At 41.2% G+C, this 20623-nt stretch overlaps 1 protein-coding gene across 3 annotated transcripts in view; it reads left to right on the top strand.

Moving 5' to 3' along the window:
- Window positions 1–7338: 7338 nt before the first annotated feature.
- Window positions 7339–20623, top strand: part of zdhhc20.L (zinc finger, DHHC-type containing 2 L homeolog) — a 32682-nt gene continuing 19397 nt past the window's right edge. Inside the window, exons 1-4 of one of the 3 annotated variants that reach the window (XM_018244993.2) lie at window positions 7339–7615; window positions 13751–13777; window positions 14041–14135; window positions 17234–17354. In XM_018244993.2, coding sequence (XP_018100482.1) covers window positions 7498–7615; window positions 13751–13777; window positions 14041–14135; window positions 17234–17354 — 361 coding nt within the window. In that variant the 5' untranslated portion in view covers window positions 7339–7497. 3 annotated transcript variants of the gene reach the window in all.

Here is a 20623-nt window from a genome sequence, read left to right on the forward strand (position 1 = left end):
ATACATACATTATGAAGGTGCTCGGGGGTTGCTTTATAAATAATTCAAAAATAAGCACCTGCTTTGAGGCCACTGGGAGCAACATCCAAGGGGTGGAGAGGAATATGTTTATGAGCCACTGGTTGGGGATCAATGGTTTACACTATAGTGTTTGTGATTGGCAATTTCCGTCCAATCCGGCGAATGCGCAGAAATACAGATCTCCCAGTCATCTTACCGTGGACCCAGAAGATGGACGCATGGAACTTCACTGGCAGAATCTGCGCCGAGGGGTAAGTATAAAGTATGGGGCATTTCCCCGGGGGGCACTTAGCCTGGAGGGAGGGGGGTCTACCTGGGGTGGGGGGTATGTGTTTTTTATATACAGGGTTGAATTCTCCTTTAAGGGGAGACGTTCTACCAGTGACAACCTTGAGCACAAAAGCACTGACCGGTTTAGCCATGAAATATTGAGGAGTTATAGAAAGACAAGGTAGGGGCCAGTTTATGACAACTCAAGGTCATAATGAAACAAGCAAACTAAAAGGGAGGGGAGATTGGGGAATATAAAAGAGAATGAAGTGACTTGTGTGTAACGAAAGTGGGTGTATAGTGCCGGAACCTGGAGAATCTAGATGGCAAATTGCCCCAGAGCAGCAACCTATTAGCAGTTAGATTTTTCCATCTACTGAAAGCTGAACAATTAGACTTAATACGTTCACACGCGCAGTGAGCAAAGTGCATTTGCCAACACAATGCAGCAGTTTCCCCAGAATCCCAGTATCATTGCAGGAGCTGAGCGTGTGATGTGAGAAGGGAACCCGGAGCTACTGATTGGTGCTGAGCACTACTATAGTGCATAGGGTGGTTAGATACAAGTAACTTTGATGAATGGGGTTTAATAGGCAACTACACTTGTGGTCATACATGACCCCTAATATGTTACTGGTATATGGGTTACTTCTCCGAACAAATCTGCTCATTATTACTAAACGAGTACCAAAGAGTGTTATGAGGCAGAGTTGAGATGAGACAATGGGAAAGAGTTTCAACATAAAAAATGGATGGTGATTAGGTCTCAGGGAAGTAAAAGGGCAGTTGACAGGAACAAGGAAGGAAAAGAAAAGTCAGAGTGATTGATCATTAAGGAGAAAAATAAGGACACAACAGAGAGGAGGGGAAAGGAGGAGAAGCATCAGGATGGGACACAGAATATAGTTTTATTATTATTATTAATAATACACCAGTCCCTGCCCCAGTTGAGGAGCTTACAATCTAAGGCCCCTATCACATTCACACACACTATGGGCAATTGTTATCAGGAGCCAGTTGACCTGTCTGTATGTTTTTAGCAGTGGAGTAACTCAGGCCCAGACTGACAATCTTTGGGTTCTAGTAAATACCAGAGGGACTGCTGTAAGTAGGGTTCCACATACCTCCCAACTGTCCTGGTTTTCCGGGGACAGTCCTGATTTTGACAGCTTAACCCACAAGTCCCAGATTGTTACTGAAATCTCCCGAGTTTCTCATTGATTTCCTGCGCTAAACAGCCCGAAAAAGATACAAAGTAAATGTAATTAAATAAGAAGCTTTCAGCAGAAATCCCAGAATACTTACCACCTGCACTTTTGTAACCTGCACATTTGTAACAATTTAAGATAAGCAAAGATACAATAGTAACTATGTAAGATAAGGAGGTCTCTTGGGGGAAACTGTGACTTGCAGCTTAAATGGCAATTCACCTTCATTAGCAAAACTGTAATAACACATAAAACTTGACCCTAAATACTCTCTAATACCAGCCTTTGGAACCAGGCGGGTGATGACATCACTTGGAGGTAGGAAACCAGGCAGGTTAGGCAGACAAAAGAGGAACCGGACAGGAATGTGAGGGGAAGTGGGTGGGCCTGTGGTTAGAAGGAGAGAGGGTAAAGGCAGAGAAACACATGGAGATTCAGTTGCCCCAGCGACAAATCGGCTCTTCTTCGGGCGACTAATCTCCCCATAATGCCTTCCAGCTGGCTAGAATCTAAATCACCGGTGGGATGGCACTCGGAGCGCTTCGTTTTCTGAAGTTGAGGAAACTTCGGAAAACCAAGTGCTACAAATGCCATCCTGCCGGCGATTTAGATCGTATCCGGCTGGAAGGCATTATGGGGAGATTAGTCGCCGGGGCATTTAAATCTCCATGTGTGTCTCTGCTAAGGATGCACCGAATCCAGGATTTGGTCCGAGATTCGACCTTTTTCAGCAGGATTCGGATTTGGATTTTGCCTGGCTGAACCGAATTTGCATATGCAAATTAGGGGCAGGGAAGGAAATTGCGCTTGACTTTTTGTCACAAAACAAGGAATTAAAAATGTTTTCCCCTTCCCACCCCTAATCTGCATATGCTAATTAGGATTCGGTTCGGTATTCGGCCCAATCTTGCGAGAAGGATTTGGTGCATCCCTCCCTAAAGGAAAGGGAGCGCTTATAATTTCCCAGCACTTACATCACCAGTGAGTTTATAATACTGGTAGTGCAGAGAAATCACGTGCACACTCAGGCCCTTCAAGCGAATACCACTGGTGCCCAAAGCCTAAGGGAAACGCCACTCCCAATGGTCCAATGTGAAGAAGCAAGAGGCTGGCACACGGAGCGAATTAAACCGGGGTCCTGCCCCTGGTGTGTTTATTGCGTCAAACAACGTTTTGGAGGGCGTTCCCCCTTCGTCAGGTGATACAAAGAATACGTGCATGCACATTAAATAGGTAATTAGACCCACCCCCTGCATGAAAAAAATGGTCCCGTGTGTCTCCAATTGTTACAAAATGTTTCAAACAGTTCTCTCCAGGTGAAAGTCCACTTGTTAGTGATGTAACAAAAAATTAATCCCTATTAATGGGAACAAGATTTTTTACCTCACCCTGGATGCATATATGGACTTTTTTTTTCGAATTAATATCTGAAAAATAAAGAGAATGGTTCATTAAACCAGCAATAAGAATATAAAAAATATAAATTACAAAAAACATGTTAAATTGAATTCTTCATTCAAGCCTCTGGGGGACTGTGTCTGCCGAGTCCATATCCAAAAGCTTTCACGCTGTAGTAATTTTTCTTTAAGGTCCTGTCCCTGTTTCTCAATCACTCTTTCCAGAATCTGCCAACGGATCTGCGACACCCTATGTTTATATTCATAGAAATGTTTGGCTAAAGTGGTTTCCTGTTTTTTCTTCTTATCTGTTTTCTCCTCAATGTCTGGTTGGAAATTTCTTATTACAGATTTATATTCGTTCAAACGAACTTTGATTGTACGCTGTGTTTGACCTACGTACGCCATACCACACGGACATTTAATACAATAGATCACCCCTTTTGAGTTACAAGTGTGGAAACCTTTAATATTGTAAGGTGTTCCTTTAAGCAGGTGCATCACCTTATCCCCTTTGATTATACCATTACAATGACCACAGTTATGACAAGGGGGGGTACCTGTAGGGATTTTTGTAGATGTTGTGTTTTTCCTATTTTGTTTAATCAGATCTTCAATATTTTTTCCCCTTTTGTAGGAGAAGATCGGAGGTGAAGAGAAGATGCTGGACGTCATAGGGTCTTTCTCCAAAATGCCCCAATATTTTAAAATAGTTTTTTTAATAAACTTTGAATTGGTATCATAAGTAGACACAAATGGTATTCTTTCAACAGTGTCCTTTTTTCTTTGCTGCAACAAAACTTCTCTTGGCATTATACCTACCTCCTCTTGGGTTTTTTTTAAACTTTCCTGTTTGTATCCTCTATCCCTGAACTTCTCAATCATTTTATCAGACTCCTGTTTGAACAATTTGTCAGTACTAGTTATTCTTCTCACCCTCATCATCTGGCTTTTGGGTAACCCTTTAAATAGATTAGGGAAACAATATACTTGGTAAATCATAGAGGAAAATGTATATTGCATGAAAATATGTTGTAAACCCAACCTGCTTTACTCTTCTCTTTGGAAAATAATAAAGAATATTTGGAAATTAAATAGATTAGGGGCATGAAAACTCGTAGATCGTAGTAAGTGTTTCGATCAATGTATATGTGTGGGGTGATTTTCCAATGTAAATTTTATAGTATGATGGACCAAATTTAGGTAAATCAAAAACAGGTTAAGCTGTTGTTGTGAACCCTTCCAAATGAAGAACGTATCGTCCATATATCGCATATAGGACTCAATACACTCCACAAAATCATTATTCGAAAAAATGAACTTCAAAAAAATCCATATATATATTTGCATATGCAGGTGCCATGTTGGCACCCATGGCACAGCCCTGTACCTGCAAATAGAATTCACGTCCAAGGAGCATAATATGAAATCATTGTCAACCAATAGCTATTTTTGTGGATTTAGCATTACAGGACATTATCCCCACACTCAAACCTTGTTTAAAGGACACTACTTATTTTCTATTAAGATTGAAAAATATTAAGGCACCCGACAATGATTTCATATTATGCTCCTTGGACGTTCGGGATTTATATACCTCTATCCCACACGAAGAGGGGGTGGAATGATTTCGTACCTATTTGGGACACACGGATTTACCTACATACAAAATTAATTTTTTGTGTACATTATTGGAATTGGTACTTACCAATAATTTTTTCACCTTTAAAAATGAATTCTATTTGCAGGTACAGGGCTGTGCCATGGGTGCCAACATGGCACCTGCATATGCAAATATATATATATGGATTTTTTTGAACAGAAGTTCATTTTTTCGAATGATTTTGTGGTGTGTATTGGGTCCTATATGCGATATATGGACGATACGTTCTTCATTTGGAAGGGTTCACAACAACAGCTTAACCTGTTTTTGATTTACCTAAATTCGGTCCATCATACTATAAAATTTACATTGGAAAATCCCCCCACACATATACATTTTTTGGATGTAAACATATCCCTAAACGAAGGTACATTTAACACCGCCCTTTATACCAAGCCCACTGATCGAAACACTTTACTACGACCTACGAGGTTTCATGCCCCTAATATATTTAAAGGGTTACCCAAAAGCCAGATGATGAGGGTGAGAAGAATAACTAGTACTGACAAATTGTTCAAACAGGAGTCTGATAAAATGATCGAGAAGTTCAGGGATAGAGGATACAAACAGGAAAGTTTAAAAAAAACCCAAGAGGAGGTAGGTATAATGCCAAGAGAAGTTTTGTTGCAGCAAAGAAAAAAGGACACTGTTGAAAGAATACCATTTGTGTCTACTTATGATACCAATTCAAAGTTTATTAAAAAAACAATTTTAAAATATTGGGGCATTTTGGAGAAAGACCCTATGACGTCCAGCATCTTCTCTTCACCTCCGATCTTCTCCTACAAAAGGGGAAAAAATATTGAAGATCTGATTAAACAAAATAGGAAAAACACAACATCTACAAAAATCCCTACAGGTACCCCCCCTTGTCATAACTGTGGTCATTGTAATGGTATAATCAAAGGGGATAAGGTGATGCACCTGCTTAAAGGAACACCTTACAATATTAAAGGTTTCCACACTTGTAACTCAAAAGGGGTGATCTATTGTATTAAATGTCCGTGTGGTATGGCGTACGTAGGTCAAACACAGCGTACAATCAAAGTTCGTTTGAACGAATATAAATCTGTAATAAGAAATTTCCAACCAGACATTGAGGAGAAAACAGATAAGAAGAAAAAACAGGAAACCACTTTAGCCAAACATTTCTATGAATATAAACATAGGGTGTCGCAGATCCGTTGGCAGATTCTGGAAAGAGTGATTGAGAAACAGGGACAGGACCTTAAAGAAAAACTACTACAGCGTGAAAGCTTTTGGATATGGACTCTGCAGACACAGTCCCCCAGAGGCTTGAATGAAGAATTCAATTTAACATGTTTTTTGTGATTTATATTTTTTATATTCTTACTGCTGGTTTAATGAACCATTCTCTTTATTTTTCAGATATTAATTTGAAAAAAAAAGTCCATATATGCATCCAAGGTGAGGTAAAAAATCTTGTTCCCATTAATAGGGATAGTTAAGCACTATATTGTATATTAGGTTGAAATTGATACCTTTATCTCCTCAATTTTGGATACTGTTTCTAATAGAATGATTTGCAGACTTTTTTGCTACTTTTTTGTTACATCACTAACAAGTGGACTTTCACCTGGAGAGAACTGTTTGAAACATTTTTTGAAACATTTTGTAACAATTGGAGACACACGGGACCATTTTTTTCATGCAGGGGGTGGGTCTAATTCAGGGGCGTAACTATAGAGGAAGCAGACCCTGCGGTTGCAGGGGGGCCCAGGAGTGTAGGGGGCCCAGTGAGACCCTAATTAATTAGCAATTTTAATATATCTTGGTAAAATAGGCCAACTTATAAATATTTTGGGGCCCTAAATTGAATTTGCTATGGGGCCCAGTAACAACTAGTTACGCCACTAGTCTAATTACCTATTTAATGTGCATGCACGTATTCTTTGTATCATCTGACGAAGGGGGAACGCCCTCCGAAACGTTGTTTGACGCAATAAACACACCAGGGGTAGGACCCCGGTTTAATTCGCTCCGTGCGCCAGCCTCTTGCTTCTTCTTTATAATACTGGTGCCTGCTCTAGCTGCTGACTTACCTGCCTACTGTGAGATGCCATAGACAGTCACTATTTATTGGGCTGGTGGCAGCTGATTGGGCCTCTCTCTACCTGAAATGCCAGGGACTATTTTGAATCCCAGTCCAGACCTGCAGGCAACTAGATATTACAGGGCCCCAAAACATGTGTAAATTGACCTATTCTACCAAGATATAGTGAGGAGGTAAGGGGAGATCTATAAACCCCCCTACACTAATCGCAGCAGAGCAACATTCCAGCCTGTGGGCCAATCAGATAGCTCGGCTACAGTGAGTTCTTGCAGTTATAATGATTGTCTCTGTCTCAGCACAGGCTCATTGGTGCAATTGAGGGGGGTAATGAGATGATTTGAGGTGCGGCTCTGCCTAGGACTGGGGTTAATAATAAGGCCTCGGAACAAGCAGACGAAGGAACCTTCATATAGTTACAGTAACCTTTCAATTGATATTCCTTTTCTACGGCTTTTTTAACGCGGATGGGGAGGTCACTGACCCCACAATGCAGAAACCTTTTGCTCTGCCTATTGGAACTGAGGTCTCATGTGACCAGTCTGTAGATAAAGAAGAGTCCGGTGCTGCTGAGGTACAGGCCACTCCCGACAAGGAGCAATGAGGAAGCTCTAGGTACAGAGGCCAATGGAAAAATGAAGCGGAAGTCATAGCACCTTCCTTATTTAGAGTGGAGCGTGGCATGGGCGGAACGTCGAGTCAGACTGTCCCGGATGGGCGTTACCACGGTGGGCGGAACCTAGAGGGAGGCGCTTTAGTGTCAGAGAGGCGTGCCCGGATGGGTTCTTTTAGTCCTAAACTCCGCCCTCCTCCGGCTGGTGACAGGAGTTAGTGTAGTGCCGGGGGCTCCGGTAAAGGAGCGGAAATATGGCGCCGTCTCACGTTCTGCGCTGCTGCCAACGGGTAGTGGGCTGGATCCCTGTGCTGTTCATCACGGCGGTGGCCTGCTGGTCTTACTACGCCTTTGTACTGGAACTGTGCGTCTGTGAGTAACTGCTTCCTGCTTGGGGGGGGGGGGTGGATTTAGGGAGGGGGATGCCTACTGTGTGTGTGACTCGTGTGTGTGTGTGTGTGTGTGACTGACTGTGTGTGACTGTGTGTGTGAGAATGTGTGTGTGTGTGTGTGTGTGTGTGTGTGTGTGTGACTGTGTGTGTGACTGTGTGTGTGTCTGTGTGTGTGTCTGTGTGTGTGTGTGTGTCTGTCTGTGTGTGTGTGTCTGTCTGTGTGTGTGTGTGTCTGTGTGTGTGTGTGACTGTGTGTGTGTGTGTGTGTGTGTGTGTCTGTCTGTCTGTCTGTGTGTGTGTGACTGTGTGTGTGTCTGTGTGTGTGTGTGACTGTGTGTGTGTCTGTGTGTGTGTGTGTCTGTGTGTGTGACTGTGTGTGTGTGTGACTGTGTGTGTGTGAGACTGTGTGTGTGTGTGAGACTGTGTGTGTGTGTGAGACTGTGTGTGTGTGTGTGTGTGTGTGTGACACTGTGTGTTGCCAGCTGTGCCCACACTAATGCCCCTTATCCCCACGCTATTCACACAGTGCCCAGGCAATGAACTCACTTTGTTTTACCATCGATCTGACATCCAAGTTTCAGGAGCAGGTTCTTTCCTCTTCTCTCTCCCCATTAGCCCTGGGCCAAGGCAGTAGCTCTCTGGGTGTTGGGAGTTGTAGTTCAATAACCTGTGGAGGGAAGCCAGTTGCACTACGACTTTCCACATCTCCTTTAAAGTGATAACGGCTTATTCACAAATCCGCAGTGTCCCTATTGGTTGCCAATAACTTTCTGATCCTTCCTTATGACAGGCAGTCACTTCCATCTATATTTGGTGTGTTTATCTCTACTACTAATGCCTGCAGCTCCAACAGGGAAATTATTAGGGGGGATAGGGGCAGTTTAAGATAGTTGTACGTTCAGTGACATTCAGGGCATGGGACACACGGACAGATATTGTACAATCAGAGATATATGGGGCAGGTCAAACACTTTTCATACATCTAGTCCAACAACCCCAAAGATTGGACCTAGAAGGAAGGAACGTGATTTTGTCTGTTGCTGTCTGATGAACGATTACATCCTACAAGTCAGATGTAGCTCATGGGTCCACATATAATGGGACTGATACACAAATCTGATTTGATAAAATCTCACCCACAAAATCTCCTGTCTAGTTTATCCCTTTCTCTCTTGGCAATTCTTGGCACATTATCGTTGAAATGTGACTATTGTTGGGCAGAATTGGCTTCTTATAAAGAGATAAGCATGGCATTCACTGTGTGTATATATGTGTATGTATATACACATGCACTGAGGTGTGAGACATATATTTATCCAACCCGTCACACACTTGATAAAGTGCTGGGTACAAACTAATAACAGTGCCAATCTGTGTGTGTGTGTAGGGCTGGGGATACAATATATTATATAATATAATTATGTCCATATTTATAGCTGTATACAGTCTCCTAAAGTTCTAGTGTGAGCAAGCTAATGAGTAGCCACTGGTTAGTGTAGCTGTTGGTGCATGAGGATGTGTAGGTACTAATGAGCAAGTCCGTTTGTGCTAATGAATACATATCTATTAATTAGTCCATTCATTACCATTGCATGCTAAAACATCAAAGACATTGCTGTCCTGCCATACGCACTGCTTCAGGACTATACATTGTGCGTGTGCTGGTTACTGATACTCTAGTTTGAGTCAGATCTTTGTCCAAGTGTCTGGTGCCAGAGGCTTCTCAATCTTGCCCTGCTCTCCTCTCATCCCCACCAGCCTTTCCATCCAGAATACCCCATTTTTACATTATAAGCTCTGTAGGTTGCCAAATAATGAAACCACTTTTTATATCCTTTTTAAATCCTTGGATAAATCATGCCCATATGTGACCTTTTCCTGTTCTTGTTACTTTTGGGTTCACAATAGGGATGTGCGGGCCAGCCTGATACCCGTGGGTCGGGCGGGTTTGGGGCGACCTCAACACTCGGGTTGAACTTTTCTGCCCGCTCGCTTTACACTGGCGGCTTCTGTTTTTATAGGCGCATGCTCGCTCACCACACCCCACCCTTTTTGTGATGTCAGGACAGGTTGGCACGGGCCTATAAAAAGAGGGGACTCGGTTTCGGTGCGGTTTGGGTTAAGGAAAATCGGACCTGCACATCACTAGTTCACATGGTTCACATCAAAGGGGTGGTTCACCTTAAAGTTAAAGAGATACTGACACCAGAAAATAAACTTTTTTATTATCTATCATAACATTGTCTTTGAATGCTATTTATAATTTTGCCATAAAGGTATCTGCCTGATGCTTTTATATTACCTTCCTTACACCCTTTTTTTCCCTATTCGGGGACTGCCATATCTGTGCAGCAGTAGTCTGTTAGGGTAAGGGCACATGGGCAGATTTGGGGAGATTAGTCGCCCTGGCGACAAATCTTCTCTTCCGGGAGACAGTCTCCCCGAACTGCCTTCCCCTACATTCCTGCCGGCTATAATGAAAAATCACCAGCGGGATGGCATTCGCAGCTCTTCATTTTCCGAAGTTGCCTCATGGGGAAACTTCAGGCGACTTCAGAAAAAGGAGTGCCGCGAGTGCCACCCCGCTGGCGATTTTTCATTATACCCGGTGGGAATGTAGGGGAAGGCAGTTCGGGGCGATTGTCGCCCCAAAGAAGAGGAGATTTGCCACCCCGAATCTGCCCGTGTACCCTTAGCATTAGAAACTCTAACTGACAAGTTGAGAAGGGACAGTCAGGTTGACAACAACAGTTTAGGAACTTCAAGTAACCATTAAAATAATTAAAAGCAGAACTATCAATGAAAAACGATAAACATGACTTATAGGAAACTTAATTATATTTAATGTAAGTATCCGTTTAGCTGCTTATACCCACTGATCCTGACATTTGTAACAGTTCTCACATTACGTAATAAACGTTGGTGCCTCTGTGCAACATAAAGTGTTGGTGTTGTGGGCCTGGGTGTCGCGTTTAAGCACATCTGATGCCAGCGCTCCGCAGATCTGGATCTTACAGCATTGATTTATTTCACAGCAACTGTTCAACATATGCTGAGAAGATGGGGCGGTATCCTAAGCGACTTTCCAGTATACACAGACTAAACATTCTCTGTGGTTTTAAAGGAGTGGTTCACCTTTAGGTTAATCTTTAGTATGTTCTAGAATAGCCAATGATAAGCAACTTTTCATTTGGTCTTCATTTTTTATAATATTTTTTAATTTACCCTTTTCTTCTGACTCTTTCCAGCTTTTAAATAGGGGGGGGGGGTCATTGACCCTAAATAAAAAACAACTGCTCTGTAAGGCTACAAATGTATTGTTATTCCTACTTTTTACTACTCATTATTCCAGTCTCTCATTCTCTCATGGTTGCTAGGGTAATTTGGACCTTTGCAACCAGATGGCTGAACCTGCAAACTGGAGAGCTGCTGAATAAAAAGCAAAATAACTCAAAAACCACAAATAATAAAAAATGAAAGGCAATTACAAATTGACTCAGAATATCGCTCTATGGGGCAAAATTACTAAAGGACGAAGTGACTTACGCCAGCGTGATGTCATTTCGGAACTTCGCTGATTTACTAACGGTCTCTGGCGTAACTTCGCTAGTGAAGGAGACTGTAGCGGTACCTCGCTCCCTAACGCCAGGCGAATGTGCGCTCTGGTGAATGGACATAACTACGCAAATTCACTAAGATGCAGATTTTATTGAACATTACCTCTTGCGCCAGACTTGCCTTCGCCACCTCAGACCAGGAGAAGTGCTATAGAGTAGATAGGAGTTCCTCAAAAAATAGCTGAAAATTTTTCAAAGTCCCAAAAAACGCTAGTGTCTTTTCCTTTTTTCTGGGTGATAGGCTGCAAAAGAGCGTAAAATATTTTTGGGGTACCCAGCTTCCCCCCTACATTTCCTTACATATGGCACATAAACTATACACTGGGCACATGTGTAGGGCAATATAACAACTTTATTTTATTTTATTAAGGTTCCCTGGGCTTGTGTAGTGTAATGTATTGGCTGCAACATATACGTCCTTTGAACTTTAACTTCCCGCCGTATCCAAATTAGCCAACGTTATCGCAACTTCGCTTCGCTTGGCACAGTAATGCTAGCGCAACTTCGCCAGCATACGGCGCCCTGGACACAACTTCGGATTTTAGTGAATTAGCGCTGTCCTGCGAATCCAGGCCTGGCGAAGTGTTGCGCTGCGAGCAAAGTCGTCGCTGGCGAATTTTCGTAGGTTAGTAAATTTGCCCCTAGACGTCATACTAAAATTTTAATTTATAGGTGAACAACCCCTTTAAAGTAAATTGCACTTGAAAGCAGCATTTTGTGTTTCCTTCACTGCTGGTTGTTTCTTGAAACAATGTAGCCATAGTTAGCCTGGCATACTACAAGTCTGTTAGTCAGGAAGCTTTTACTTTATTGTTCAAAAGTGGCAAACGCCAGTGCAGGGAATAGTAAAGGCCAGACAGATACTTGCAGGCATAGGCCGGTCGGTTTAACTCAAGAGAAATTTCAGGATGAAGTCAGGCCAGGGGCAGATTAGCAGCAGTGAAAGGATTACACTGTGCTCATTCTTATGCATTACTCTAGATTAGCTGCTCTGCCATACAAGATCATTCAGGGGCAAGTTGTATAAATCCCTCATTTACCCAGTCAGCAGATAGTGCCCATTGTAGTCGTTGTGACATTGGCTCTGCAGTGTCTTCACCCAAATCATTTTTATCATGTATAAAATGGCATGTTTCTTGTTTAGCAGAAATATTTGCAAAAATGTTTTTATTTTGAGCCAGTTCTTTCCTGGGCTCCTGCATCACATTGCGTCCTTATTTGTCGCACACTATGAGGCAGACCAACTGAGGAGTGTGGGGGGCAGTGCCAAGCTGTGCCAGGCTAATTGTGATGTTAATCACTCTGAATATTGCACTACCTGAAGCACTATCAGCCTTTAATCACTCTGAATATTGCGCTACCTGTAGCACTATCGGCCTTTTTTATCACTCTGAATATTGCACTACCTGTAACACTATCAGCCTTTAATCACTCTGAATAAAGCACTGCGTATCTTGACAGCGCTATATAAATAAATGATGATGATATTGCTCTACCTGTAGCACTATTGGCCTTTAATCACTCTAAATATTACGCTACCTGTAACACTATCGGCCTTTAATCACTCTGAATATTGCGCTACCTGTAGCACTGTCAGCCTTTAATCACTCAGCTTAGCACTGACTTAACCAGTCTGCTTTCATTATTCCAAAGCCCATGTGACAGGTCTTTACAAACAATAATAAGCACCATCTTGTTTCATTAATTAAAAGGATACCATTTATAAGCCTATTCCAAGCTGACAGTGATTTGTGTGGGTCTCAAGGTACCCGCAGCTTAGCACACAGCCTTTGTTGAGAAGCTGACCATGATAAATTCAAATAATCATGTACTTTAAAGAATGATCTATTAAAACAATCTGGCACATTAGCCCTGAAGTCAAAGACTTTTAAGTAGCAGTTGGATTGTTTATTATTATTATACAGGTATGGGACCTGTTATCCAGAATGCTCAGACCTGGGGTTTCTCAGATAAGGGATCTTTCTGTAATTTGGGTCTTCATGCCTTACGTCTACTAGAAAATCATGTAAACATTTAATAAACCCAATAGGCTGGCTTTGCTTCCAATAAGGATATTATACAAGCTACTGTTTTATTATTAATATAGAGAAAAAGGAAATCATTTTTAAGAATTTGGATTATTTGAATAAAATGAAGTCTATGGGAGACGGCCTTGGCGTAATTTGGAGCTTTCTGGATAGTGGGATTCCGCAAAACACATCCCATACCTGTACAGCCATATAACCGCTTGCTTTGCAGTTCTGCCACCAGTTTCCCCAGACGAGCAGGTGTATTTAGTCTGACTTGGCCATCCACATAATTGGGCAAATAGCACTAATCTGTTATTCTGTATGGAATTTCCTAACCTGCCCATTCTCAACTCAGACCGAACTTAACCCCTAACAAAACCATGTATTCATTTTTCTGTTCTAGGTATAAACACAGTGATCCAAAGATCATTTGTTTTAATATATTTCTTTTCTTCTGTTTTCTTCTAGTTACTATTCCATCTGATGCTGAAAAAGGTAATGATTTACTGTATTTACTTTTCCTAGCCATATAATATAGATCTGTCTTACACATTTATGGCTTTGATTAGAAGACAGCTGCCTTAGAACTAGATTGGGATCTAACAGTAGACTGCCGGCTGGTAATGGTAGATAACGCCATTAGCTAACCCAATAAGCTTATGTGTTTACTGATTGGTTAATGTAAGGGATATTGCCATTTACTTGTGTTCTTTCCTTTTCTGTTCCTGCCATAACAATGTGTTTTGTTGCTATTACAGCTGTCTACATGGTGATTTTCCACTTATTTTTTATTATGTTTATATGGTCTTATTGGAAGACAATATTTACACGTCCTTCTAATCCGTCCAAAGAGGTAAGTATAACATGATATTTAGGCTCTATTATCTCTATTTTAGCTGGTCACCCTGGACATTGACAATGCTACCTGTCCTTCACAAATTACATTTTATTTCCCTGTCTTTACACCAATTCAGTTCCCATTTGCTGAAGGCCTTTGGCACAAGGGCTATGGGAATGGGAATGTTTTGCCACTGGCTGTACTGACTTAGCAAATAAATGGCAAAATACTTCAATTCCTCCATAGAATTCCATTGTAATCGACTGAACCTGGACGGAGCACCCATGGGTTAGATGATTATCACTCAATAACACAACAGTGATGAAGGCCTGATGTGTGGGTGCACTGCCAGTTTTTTTCTTTCTGCTGTAGCCAGTTTATGTTCTATACTGTACTGGTTGTCTTGGAATATATTGGTGTAAAAGCAATTTTGACAAGGTACTGGTACGAATGTTGTACATGTACCTAAAACACTTGGGTATGGGGTTTTTGCCTTCCTCCTGATCAACTAGCAGTCAGGCAGGTCAAAAAAAAAGTTAAAGGAAAACTATACCCCCAAAATGAATACTTAAGCAACAGATAGTTTATATCAAATTGAATGACATATTAAAGAATCTTACCAAACTGGAATATATATTTACATAAATATTGCCCTTTTACATCTCTTGCCTTGAACCACCATTTCGTGACTCTATCTGTGCTGCCTCAGAGATCACCTGACCAGAAATACTACAACACTAACTGTAACAGGAAGAAGTGAGGAAGCAAAAGGCAGAACTCTGTCTGTTAATTGGCTCATGTGACCTTACATGTGGTTTGTATGTGAGTACAGTGAATCTTACGATCTCAGGGGGCGGCCCTTATTTTTTAAAATGGCAATTTTCTATTTATGATTACCCAATGGCACATACTACTAAAAAAGTATATTATTATGATAATGGTTCATTTACATGAAGCAGGGTTTTACACATGAGCTGTTTTACTCAGTATCTTTTAATAGAGACCTACATTGTTTGGGGGTATAGTTTTCCTTTAAACGGTTGAACTTGATTGACGTGTGTCTTTTTTCAACCTAACTTACTATGTTACTTGAAAAACATGCTTACAAGCACGAGGCACATGCACAGTATTTTTAGCATGCCCCCTTCTCCATCCCTGGTATAAAGAATATATGTCGCACAGGGTGCACATTCAGGTTGAGCTACAATATTGTGTTCCTCAAATTCACAGTAAAATACCTTTTTAAAGGGGTTGTTCACCTTCCAAAACTTTTTTTTTTTTTCCAGTTCAGTTGTTTTTCAGGGTTTTTTTTTTTTTTTTCAATTGCTCTCCATGTCATAGTTTTGACTGTTTTTCCAAAATTGAAGTTTAAATATTAACGTTCATGTCTTATGGTGTTTGTCTGGCAGCTCAGTTATTCAGGCGCAGATTCTGAACTGTTACAATCTTATATATTAGTTGATACATTTCTCAGCAGCGTCTGTGGGATATTAGCAACTATATCAGGGGTGTAACTACAGAGGAAGCAGACCCTGCGGCTGCAGGGGGGCCCAGAGGTATAGGGGGCCCCATGAGGTCCTCATTATTGAGCAATCTCAACATATACTGGTAAAACAGGGCAACCTTTGGATATGTTGGGGGCCCTAAAATTAATTTGCTGTGGGGCCCAGTAATAACTAGTTATGCCACTGCAACTATTGTATCCATTCTAACAACTGCCTTTAATGAAACTCAGGGATTCAGCTCAGCAGGGACAAAGATAAGAAATGTATCAACTAATGTATCAAATAAGAACAGTTTGCAGTAGTGATGAGCATGATAGCTGAAAGCCTTCAGGTCATAGGGGTTCGGGCTGACACCCACACAAAATATGCAGGTCGCATCCTAACAGTGCCCCAATTTCTGCACCCAGTTGTGTCTATATATAGACACAGATCTATAAGGAAAATATGCAACGTTGGGCTGGGCCAAGCATAGGTCTTTGTGAGTCAGGTGCGGGTTGAGAATTTCTCGACCTACACATCGTTGCCGAGTTGGTGACCCCCTCATACAGCTGCTTTAGAAAGACATAATAATGTGAAAAATGAATCTTTACACTTCAATATTAGAAAAACAGTCACAAATAGAAAATAGAAAGTAATTGGGAAAAGTCTTTATTTCTGACGAACAATCTGAAACCAACTGAACTGAAAAAAATTTATTGGAAGGTGAACAAATGTCTTCCTGGTCTGGCCAAGTAATACCTTATAGCAAAATCTTTCTCACCCAGGGGTTTCACATCTGCACAGCGAGTAGATCTTTGGCCAAGCCAATATTCCTCCCATAGACTTTGCTCAGAGACTTGGAGCTGCCACAACTTGATTCGGTAACAGTCACAGGGACAGTCCCGTGTGTCACGCAAACCTTGCCAAGAGTAAATATGAAATGCATGTATTGTTTTCAGTGTCCAGAGCTGGTCAGTGTAATGACCCTAGAAGACTTTGCATATCCTGTTTCTAGTGTTATGTGTTTCTCCTTAAAGGAAAACTTTACCCCCAAAATGAATTATTAAGCAACAGACGGTTTATATCAAATGAAGTGACATATTAAAGAATCTTATCCTCAAATTAAGTGGCATATTAAAGAATCTTACCAAACTGGAATATATATATTTAAGTAAATATTGCCCCTTTACAACTCTTGCCTTGAACCACCATTTCATGATGGTTTGTGTCTCAGATCAGCTGACCAGAAATACTACAGGAAGTGTGGAAGCAAAAGACACAACTCTGTCTGTTAATTGGCTCATGTGACCTACCAAGTATAGTTTGTTTGGTATGTTTGTGTGCACCATGAATCCTACGATCCCAGGGAGCGGCCCTTATTTTTTAAAATGGCAATTTTTTATTTAGGATTCCCCAATGACACAGACTACTAAAGTATATTATTATGAAAATGGTTTATTTACATGAAGCAGGGTTTGACATATGAGCTGTTTTATGCAATATCTTTTTATAGAGACCTACATTGTTCGGAGGAATATAGTTTTTCTTTAACTATTTAATCATGATAATGAATTTACATTCTTGTAGTGCAGTTTAAACTTGCTCCGATTTCCTTCTTTCTTTCTACAGTTTTGCTTATCCAAATCTGACAAAGAGCTGTATGAGCGGGAGGAGAGGCAAGAGTTTCAGCTGGAGATCCTCAAGCGCGCTGCTAAAGACTTGCCCATTTACACCACGACTGGGACAAGAGGTGGGTCCTTTGTTTGGCATCTGACTCTATGCAGAGAAACTGTACTTGTGACACATATGAGATAAAGTAGTTAACAAACTGTAATGAAGGCAGCGGAGGTTCATGGGTAGGAAACATGCTGTGTTACTAACGAACCACAATCCCTCCTTTTTTTTTTTTTTTTGTGTACTGTGTATCGATTTCTATAGCCATCTGTCCTGTAGTTCTCCTGTCTGTCTGTATGTGCTTCTTGTAGCCGTACACCAATAAGTCAATAAGTTGTAATAAATAATTATCTGTTCATGTATAGTAACATCCCAGTGCCAGTTCAAGGGACCTCTGTCATTGAATTCAACATGAACTCGGCAGGTTTTAGGTGCAAAATAGTGGAATTAGAACTGTTTCCAGGGTCAAGGTGTGAATAATCTCATTCAAATTCAAGTTTGTGGTTTTAAATTAGAAATTTGTGAGTCTTGACAAAAAAAATTAAAAAAAAAATTCAGAAATGGGAATTTACCATTCAAATCTGCCCCTTAGTATGTTTGACAGTCTTAAAGGAGAAATCAACCTGTTCTGAAAAAAACCCATACCCTCCACCTCAGGTAGACCCCCCTCCCTCCTCCCCCCAGGCTAACTACCCCCCCCCCCAGGGAGATGCCCCATACTTATCCCTCGCCGCAGAATTCTTCCAGCGGAGTTCCAAGCATCCATCTTCCGGCTCCTCGGTAAGCTGACTGCGAGATCAGCCATTTCCGTGTAATTCCGCACATGCACAGTTGCGCAATCTGCTCCAACTGCACATGCGCAGCAATACCGCTCTCTCAGTTCAGCTTACAGAGGACACAGAAGATGGACGCGTGCAACTTCGCTGGAAGAATCTGCGGTGAGGGGTAAGTATGGCGTATGGGGCATCTCCCGGGGGTAGTTAGCCTGGGGGGAGGAGGGAGGGGGGTCTACCTGGGGTGGGGGGGTACGGGTTTTTTTCAAGAACAGGTTGAATTCTCCTTTAAGATGGCAATATTAACTGATGCATATGGGTTATTCACCTCTATTAATAACTTTAGTATGATGTAGAAAGTGATATTCGGAACAATTTGCAGTTGCTTTTAATTTTTAATTTATTTATTTATTTTTTGTTATATAGTAGCTCTCTGGTTTGCCTTTTCAGCAATTTGGTTGCTTGGGTCCAAATTACCCTAGCAACCATGTATTGATTTGAATAAGAGATTACGATATGAATAGCAGAGGTCTGAATAGTAAGATGAGTAATAAAAAGTAACAATATATTTTGTAGCCTTACAGAGCATTTGTTTTTTAGATGGGGTCAGTGACGACCAAAGCTGGCAGAAGTCAGAAGAAGAATGCAAACAATTCAAAAACTATAAAAAAAATTAAATAAAAGATGAAGGCCAATTAAAAAACGCTGACTAGTTACCCTAGTAACCAGGCAGTGGTTTCAACAAGGGACAGGAATATGAATGGGTTAGGCCTGCATAGAAAGATGAGTAATAACAGAAAAATGTAAACCCCTCGTAGCAATAATTGTTGGCTGCTGGGGTCAGTGACCCCCATCTGAAAGCTGGAAAGAGGAGGGCAAATAACTTAAACAATTCAAAAATAAATAAATAAACAATGAAAACCAATTGCAAATTTGCTAGGAATACAGCTTTCTATAACAAACTAAAAGCTAACTAAAAGGTGATAAATAAGGAATAAAATTGCAAACAAATCTCACTTTCTTAAAAAAAAATAAAAAAAAAAATAATTCACTACTCCAAACGCCACCTAATTTTTATGTAGCATTTTGCTACTGTTTTTATAAGGGGGGAGGGAGAACACACGCTGGAAGGAATTTGTTCCTGTTAAGACGTCACTTGGCAGCACTTAATAGAACCCAAGTAGGAAGCAGTGAATTCAGAAGCGCAATCCTTTATACTAATGTGACATTTGGTGCCAGGACTTGGCATCTACTTGTTTGCTTCTCCTATTTGGATTGTGCTGGCAGCATTCAGTGGTGTCAAGCTTGACCAGGTGATCCGATATATACTAGTAATCTGTAGCAAAAGCATAAATGTCTTTTATTCGTCCAGCAAAGAAAATGGTCTGTTTCTTTCACCCAGAAAGAACCCCTCTTCATGTAATTGCATTAAGGTCTCTGGATATTTATTAAGGATTCATGAGATGTCTGCTGGAGTCAGTTCTAGTAGATAAGATTTAATGGGTTTGTCAAATAGCAGCCAGTTCTTAATTTACAGTATTCTCTTAATACTCACAACGGTTTTGGCCTTTAGTGGTTAATTCAAAGGGCATTTAGTGAAAAGCTGCATGTAACAACTTCATGGCTTTGCATATTATGTTCATGAATAGACTAAATTCCTTCTAGAACTCACAGCAAATTTAACAGTTAAAGGAAATGTCAACCCCGTAAATAATCTTTGCCTGATAAAAAGAATTCTAAGCAAAATTGCAATATACATTCATTACATTTTTCTATGGTTTTTAAAGGAACAGTTCATTGTAAAAAATAAAAACTGGGTTTTAATAGGCTGTGCAAAATAAAAAAAAATGTTTCTAATCTAGATAGTAACCCAAAAAGTGAGTTTGCATTTGATCCTCAGCCTTCAGCTCAGATTCAAAGCATGACCCATGTGGCCCCCCTCAAGTTACTGATTGGTTACTGCCTGGTAACTAATCAGTGGAAACCAAGAGAGCTACAAAGCAGGAAGTAGTGTTCTGGCTATTATGTTAGACAGCCAGCCACTTATTTAGCACAGCTAATCTATCTTATTTACCCAAATTTTATTTTTACACTGAACAATTAGTTATTTGTACATCTATTGCTGTCTCTTTCTATTCTCTGCTCTGGTGGCTCATACTGTTGATATCAGACAAGGCAGCTGATTAACAGACCTGTCTTTGCTGGGGAACTAAGACTTTTGCAACACTATAAAAAGTAACAACCAGAAGTTAAGCAAATTAGTGATGTGCGGGCTGACCCAAGGCCCCCGGGTTTACCTGTGGGTCGGCGGGTTCGAGCCGACCCCTGGACAAAATGTGCGGGTTGCAGGTCGAGCTCTTCTCCTGCTCTCCTCGCCAGCGACCTAGTACTGCCGCCGTCCTGCGCCGGAATTTATAGACTTCCGCCTGCCCCGCCCCTTTTCTGACGTCACTGCGGGCACGAGTCTATAAATAAAGGGGAGCAGTGGGCCCGGGTCGGATGCGGGTAGGGAGCGGGCGGGTTAGGGTCGGGTGCGGGTCGAGAAATTCTCGACCCGCTCATCACTAAAGCA

The sequence above is a fragment of the Xenopus laevis genome, chromosome 2L, assembly GCF_017654675.1.
Source record: "Xenopus laevis strain J_2021 chromosome 2L, Xenopus_laevis_v10.1, whole genome shotgun sequence".
Classification (NCBI taxonomy): Eukaryota; Metazoa; Chordata; class Amphibia; order Anura; family Pipidae; genus Xenopus; species Xenopus laevis.